Source organism: Notothenia coriiceps, unplaced genomic scaffold (genome assembly GCF_000735185.1).
Source record: "Notothenia coriiceps isolate Sejong01 unplaced genomic scaffold, NC01 NC01_scaffold00024114, whole genome shotgun sequence".
NCBI classification, from domain to species: Eukaryota; Metazoa; Chordata; class Actinopteri; order Perciformes; family Nototheniidae; genus Notothenia; species Notothenia coriiceps.
Genome location: NW_011356815.1, coordinates 2,538 through 10,553, shown reverse-complemented (window position 1 = coordinate 10,553; position 8,016 = coordinate 2,538). Strand labels below are relative to the sequence as shown.

Genomic DNA, 8,016 nt, shown 5'->3' with positions numbered 1-8,016 from the left:
GTATGTTTATACTTAATATCCGAATATAGGCGCCTGCATTTGTGAAGTGACTGTAGAGATTCAACCTTATGTGTTGTTGGTAATTCCGTTATCAACACACTGAAGCACACAATATGACGCTATGCGACCATATAGAAGTTCTGTGTCACCTTGCTTTCTAATCTTATTAGATTTCATGAAGTAAGCATGTACTTTATTTCGCATGTGACAGTGAGCTAAGATGCCAAGGTTGTTACAGAACGGTCTGATGGTTATCAAGGTTGACTGTCTAGCGTCCACAATGCAGTGTATGCGAGTGTGTGCATTTTGTGGGTGGTTATTACCTTTGCACGCTGGCATGGTGCCACTCCAGGTGCCATTTCTGGTGCAGGTCCTTGCATCAGCGCTGTCCTCTCCGATCATCACGTACCCAGGCTGACACATGTACGTCACATTCTGGCCCACCGTGAACTCTTCTCCAAATCTGAGTCCATTTGCTGGGATACCGGGGTCGCCACAGGTGATCACTGTCATCGGTCGTGAAAAATAAGGAACTTGCATCAGATATCACATTCAATTGTGTTGAGCAGTGACATACTGAGTTGTCACTGAGTTGCAATATGATATATAACCTATATTTAAAATAAAACATACATTTTAAATATATTTTCTGAAGACAGGGAGGACATGCGTTTCATTATAGAATTGTTCTTCTTTTAAGCTTTTCCATGCGAGGTTGGTGGTTTCCTTATCTTGCATTTGTTCATTTAAGCCAACAGGGCATTATCATGCACTTGCTAATTGTGTGCAGCTAAAGGCAAAAATGGTGGGTGGAGATTAATAATCATCCTCTCGACCACATATTTAGTCTGAACGTTTTCCTGGTGCCGAATACAGCATGATGAATATGGCTTACTGAACATAGCATCATTGAGTTTTTCCACCAAATAGGAGTTCATTGTGGGAAAAAAATGTTTCCACTGGACAGTATAATAAACATGCAACTACGTATTCGGCATTAAATAAAAGTCTTCTTGACAATTCCTTATTAAAATGCAACAACACTTGCAGTATGAACATTGTATAGCAGCCTTGTATTAGTTTTGCATGATTCTATAAACCGACATTAAAATATAAAAGTTTTGTGCAGCAGATTTTTACAAATTAGATTGCCTGTGCATATGCTGGGAAATAAAAATAACTAAAAAATGATTTTCACGGCGTCTATTATGATGTTCAATTATGTGGAGAAAGGAGATATTGATAGGCATTGATTATACAGCTGTAGCCATATTAGCCTATTAGGCATCATCACACAGCATCCGTTGTGCTGTCTGTTTTGTTATAGTATTCCTAATAGCTATATTCTGTTGTATCTATATATTCCCCTTCTATGCACCTGGTTGTATCATTTTGGAGATATTGGTAAATATTTTGTCTGAATAAAAAAAAACGACTAAATAAAGTATTGTTGGGAAGCTCCTCTCCCTCACTCATTCTGGTTCAGTCTCTTTTTTCACATGGCTATTCTTGGCTTCTTCTTCTTCTTCTTATGGCACCATTTCTCCAAAGTAAACAGATGGCCGAGTGTTGGCCCAGTACACAGTCAGGTCTTAAACTAGTGCTATCTCTGAAGTGTAAATTGCCATCCTGCATTTGATTGCTTTTTCATAGACCTTGTTTAATCTTACAGACCTAATTTGTGTATACTTATTACAAAATCATTCCCGACTTGTTCACTTTAATGTAAGAAGCCAGTTTGATGCATATGGCTGTCCCTGCTAACGCCTCTTCCCTTAAATCAATTTCTGTTTGTTTATTTTCAACTGCTGCCAAGGACCTCAACACTTGGACACATTTATCATCGCTGGGTGAATAACTTTGTATCCTGACGAGATATATCAGAGGGCTAGATGTGAACACAGAAGAGAAGTCTGGTCTCTCTTTGCCACCACCTGAGGTTTCGAGTTAATAGCTGTTCAATCCTGCTCACTTTCTAATGAATTTATACCAACAGTTAAAACAGTACCATGCTGAAAATCTTGTTATATGGATGATTATATGTTTGATGTTTGTTTGATCTATGGCACAGGTTTGATCTATGGCACAGGTTTATATGGTTATTTGATGTGTGCTATCTGATAAGGAATTCCATTTTACATCCACCTCAAAGTAACCGCATTATGGCACCTGTAATCTATGTCAGTTGATTGAATTACAGTACAGTTACGATTGATATGTTTGATAAGCAATGAGTCATGTTTGAGTCAATGGTTTTTATTTTTTACAAAAGCTCTGCTGTGTGCATTTTATGGAAATGGTTTGTGTGAGTAATAAAACCAACCTGTCTTGGGCTTTCCTGATTGTGCAGATAATGAATTCATTTTTTGGGTCAGTTACTCTAAATCAAGCAAGAACATATTTTCCTGCTCATACTGAAAGTGGTATTTATCCACGCATATAGTAATTAACTGAACAAGAAATTGTTTATCTAGGCAACAATATCCTTGTTACTTAATGAATCCCAGATCCAGTGTACTATACCCATCATTCCATCCCGACTTTAGTTAGAAATATGAAAAGGTAAAACTGATGTGTTCTTTGTTAATGAGCATTCAGAAAATATGTTAAGCTGTGCAGTCCAACAGCCAATAATTTAGTTTTTATAGAAATTACAGTTATTACTATCAGACAAGCCTGAAGAAGCACTGAGACCAGAACACCCAGGTTCCCAAACGGCACATATTCTGCAAATAAACACGAACCAAACAGCACTGCAGGCCACTTGGCAGGATAAATAAGTGTACTGTTGAGCAGATGTTTTTAATGCACTTCAAGCACTTTATTTAGTGGGTTGTTTGATATTCCTGCTAATTTCCCTACAGGTGCTAGTGTTTTATCTATGTTGTTCTCTATGGTCTGCCGTGTTTTATTTGATTTGATTTTACCCATTTGTTTTATGCTTTAACGACTATGTTATGGTTATGGATATTAACTGTCGGTTTTATACTTTTTTTAAAGTATGATGTGCTTTATGAGTGAGTGGCTTTACTATTTGTCTTGCTTTGTCTTTGCTTAAGATGCTCACTGAGAAATATTCAAATCAGTCATGTTGATATGGCAATAAAGTATGAAATAAAAATGGATGGAATAAATTGGAATAAAACAACCTGAAGAAGGCCATTTGTGCAGCATTATTTGTTAACGTATAATTGAATGTTTTTCTACTTCCTGCCAGAATATTGATTTGGAGCTTCTTTTTGAAAGTATTTATTCTTAAACCATAATTTCAGCTGCACTTATATGAACTTTTGGGTTTTTTTATGGAAAGGAGCATATGTATTAACTCTGTGTATGTTTTGGATGCAGAAATCTTAATCTGTGAATCTTAACGGCGTGCTAAAAGCAACACTTTAATGCTTTAAATATATATATATCATAAATTATCCATATGAAATGTAGAGTGCTAGAAGTAGAAAGTGGAATAAAATAATATAATAATGTATTTAAGAATATCCCTATGAGCTTAGTAAATGCACATTCCACAGCTGTTGTAGTGTAACTACATTACTGTATGTGTGAATGCACACATTTTGGTGTCTATACTTAAATGTTTTTGTTTGCGGCAGTTCAGTTCTTCAGTCCACTTTGAATCTGAGCCACACAAATTGGACTGCAACACATTATCTTAAATTAAGCATGATATGTGTCTCCCAACATAAGCCAGAAGCAGCTGGCATGAAATGAAAGACAGCTGAGAAATTTGTATCAACACAAAATATCTCGTGTGGCTATGGAAGTTGATCTTATTAGATAGAGTGACAGGAAAAGCATGTGTGTACTGTGCATGAATGCAAATGTTTATGTTTCTGTCTATCAGCAGTACTTTTTTTTTTTAAACAGTCAGTCAGCACAATGCAGAGAAGCTGCAGGCTGTTGACTTCTCAACAACTAAACTATACAGCTTTTTAATTTACAACATTGACTTGCTCCCAGAACAACAGGTTACTGGGAGAAAATAGGTTACGGCAGGAATTCAGGGGAATGTACATGCACTGCAGTAACTGCTCCAAGTAAAACCTGCATTCAAATGCGTTGGTCAGTAACAGATCTCTGTATGTCCAACTGCATGATTTTTTTTAACTATGCTAATTTATTGTAAGCGAGTTAGTGACAAACGATGCAGCATTATGAAGAGTTTATTTCCTTTTTATGTCAAAGCATTGATGTGGAAACCAATTAAGACTTATTTCAGTTTTAGTCAGACTTTTAATTTAGTTTTTTGGAAGCTTTATATACACAACTATACGATAAAAATGTTGGTCAATTAAATACGTTTTAGGAATCAGATTGAGGCAGAAATCTGAGTGGTTACTGCTAAATGCACTAATAGGCATTTTGCACGGATGACTTCATTTAATGCTATCTTCCATCCCCACATCCCATTACCCCACATCCACATGGACTGTGCTGGTGGTTAAATGGTGAGAGGAAAGAAATTGAGAAGACAAGAGAAGAATACAAGAACAAGTAAAAAGAAAGGAGAAGAAATCATTAGGATTGCAGCACGTTACAAGATAAACCGTTTTTGTGTATAATCCGTGTTTACTGTGCGCTTTATAAAGTGCTCTATGGTTTCATTTCACAGTTTAGCGAGCATGTATGTTTCCTAGTGCACTTTCCCTAATTCCCTAAAATGCTCTATACATTTCATTTATGAAACATAAAAAAAAGGAAGGAACACATTTTCTCTCTCCCCTTGAGAAGGTTGTGTGACTTTGATTTGGTAACCTAAATGATCGATTACCTATGAACCGTGAAAATGATTGCCTCCTTAATGAAGGCACACTGAGCCAATCTTGGCATCTTGTTGATGTTGATGGCATTTTGATGCCCCTGAACTGACCACTAAAATGTGACCTGATAGCATACAGGAGGGTAGCAATAATACGTTTGGTGATGAGCAGGGTTACAAGTTGGCAAACGAGGCAGGAAAGCTATTCTGCCTTCCTGAATGTTTGATCATTATTATTCAATCCAGCTTTCAATCTTTCTTTCTTCCTCCCTCCATCCCTGTGTATATCTATCCAGAGACTAATTTCATTCCAAAATTGAAAATTATGCCCATACCATTTATCTTTCCTTGTGATTCAATAACAAGAAAGAAGAATGAGGAAAAAAAGAGAAAATGGGGATTTTCAGAGAGAAGAACAATGTGTAATTTTGTTTGATAGTTACCCTCGTGCAAATTGAATATAGATTGGCATACTTCTTAATTACTGCAAGGCTCATTTGATCCAGACAATAAAAAATGCCTGACAGTTCAGACGCTTCGCAGCGAGAGAAGACTCAAAGAGATGTATGCGCTATTTAACACCTCTGTGGATCATTTAGAGCGCCTACTTTTGGAAGAAATAGGGAACGAAAAATCAGTCCTGTCTGTCATAGTTCTTTTCAAAGGGGGCTATCTGCCTTACTGTATACATTACAAGTCTAATTTGTTTATAAAGAATCACAGCAGACTCTTGAGATACTGACATACATGGACGATAGTAATTGGGCAGCCAGGATTTACTGCCACGCAGAAAGGGAGCGCATATCTTGTTGTTTTTCAAGCTAAATCAAGATCAGCCGAGCAACAATACATTGTGCTCAGTTGCGTTTCTGTTATTTTGTGCATATAAAACTCACTTGTGCAGTTTGGAGCTGCTCCAGACCATGTTCCATTTGCGAGGCACTGGCGTGTGGGCGAGCCAGTGAGGAAGTAGTCCTCCATACAAGAGTACACGATGGAGTGGGAGAAGGTTGTGCCGTCCACGCGAGAAATACGTCCGTGAGCAGGTGTGGTTGGGTTCCCACACTGTACCGCTGTAACACAGGGGCGAGAAGAGAGGAGGCGAAGGTTAGGGATGTAAAATAGTAATGGATTTTTTATTTTCCATATCAGTGATTCCATGCTCAGGCTGGGACCCCCCAAGGTGGCTGCAACAGCTTCTGAAGGTCTCAAGGGGATGAAGGGCCTGTGAAAAATGTATTCCATCAAAATGGTGTCAATAGTAATATTTATTTATGAAATAATTGCTGTTTTTCTTTTGACCTGATATGATATTTGTTGTTTCTTGACACAGTCCTATGAGCACTCAGGTGGAACAGTGTGGAAAGCACGGATAGAAATAGTTGACTCAGAGTTCGCCATTATACGCTTGTGCCTCACATCAGGAGATGCAAGGCAGAACTGTTTTTCAGTTTTAAGAGCTTTAAACTAAAGAATCCCAAATCTATAAAGCAATATCTATTTACTAAGAGAGGTTAATGAGCAGGTGTAGTAGTGTTAGACAAATCCTCATCACAGTATCGATGGTTCGCCAGTAAATGAAGTGCAGTTTTTGTATTGTCATGTCTCATAATACATCCCTGGTAATGACAGTTAGTGCTGTATAAAAACAAGAGGAATGTGGGAGTAATGTGAAAATTGGCAGCTGTGATCTAACAATAACAGGGCTTTTAGTTTAAAATGTAGCAAAATTATGAACAGATTTGGAATTATTTGGAATTATGAAATATCACTTGTGAGAAATTAAAGCACACATTGGATTCAGCAACGAGGCAGAATGGCGTGCTTACTACATTAAGGTATCTGTTTTAGCATTTCCAGAATACTCCAACCAAAATGTTTCCCTGAAGAGGAGAAAGGACAGAGTTGTTGTCATGTGTTGTTCTTCTGCTCCATATCATGTCTAATTACCAAACAGATTTGCTCTCTCAATCATCTAATTGCCCGGAAAATCTGAAATAGTGATTCTTGTAGGAGACAGACGTGTAGTTGCGCTGTGGGGATTTCTCCATTATGACATGCATTCACACAAAATTGAATCATAGTACAAACACATCATTCAGGCACGTACAACACACACACACACACACACACACACACACACACACACACACACACACACACACACACACACACACACAAGGTGCCATCATGCTCACTTTACTGTACTGTAACTGCACACACAAGAACATGCGCGCGCACACACACACACACACACACACACACACACACGGTGCCATCATGCTCACTTTACTGTACTGTAACTGCACACACAAGAACACGCACACACACACACACACACACACACACACACACACACACACACACACACACACACACACACACACACACACACACACACACATAAAGTATTGTAGCCTTTTTGGCTCCTCTCTTAATAATTCAAGACAGACATGATGACAGACAGACAAAACGGGCCCTGATGGTACTGTAAGATGGATATTAAACTAAATATCCACAGTGACTGTTTTCCAGAGACTGTGAAAGGTTGTGGATAACGGATGGATGGGCTTTAACTGCAGACAGGGCTTTAGATCACAGACAGACAGCACAGAAACTCATTCAGGCTCCAGTGAATTCCTGCCCCCTCCTTCCTGAGGTGGAGGGACATCTAAAACAATCTTTAAATCAGTAGTTCAGCGGGGTGATGGAGAGATAAAAAGGTAGTGGATGAAAGATGTGGGGTAAGAGGAGAGGAGGGAGGGTAAGACTGACCAAAGGAGAGAGAGGGAGAGACAGTGGAGGGACATATTGAGGGAAGAGGACGGGGATGGAGAGAAAGCCAGACAACAAGATTGAGATGGAGAGAATTCAAGGGAGAAGCAAGACAAAAGGCTGACATCAGGGGAAACGCAGCGCAGAGAGTAAAAGACAGAAAAGTAAAAGAGGGAGAACCAAGAAAATGTAACTTCAGGGAAATGCACAAAGGGTAGTTGAAGAGCCTGTTCATTTGACAATCATAAAGAAATGACATTAGCACACGGACAGTAAGTGGAAGAGAGCAGAAGCATTCAAACATTTGCTTCAATATCCGGTTGATCCCTGGGGGTAAGTCATGCAAGATGTGGAGCTGTCGTTCTGTGAACTAATATCTTCAGAATCCACAATGATTCATTTATCACAATACAAATGGAACTTGGCTTTAGGTGTCTAGAATTAATTAATTTTTTGGTTGCAATCTG

At 38.6% G+C, this 8,016-nt stretch overlaps 1 protein-coding gene across 1 annotated transcript; it reads right to left on the bottom strand.

The window, feature by feature from the left end:
- Window positions 1-323: 323 nt before the first annotated feature.
- Window positions 324-5,847, bottom strand: LOC104954875 (CUB and sushi domain-containing protein 3-like; the record flags this gene model as incomplete). Its single annotated transcript, XM_010782075.1, has 2 exons — window positions 324-506; window positions 5,671-5,847. Coding segments are annotated over 2 exons (360 nt in total), but the record flags the coding sequence as incomplete, so codon positions are not given.
- Between the last annotated feature and the right edge of the window lie 2,169 nt (window positions 5,848-8,016).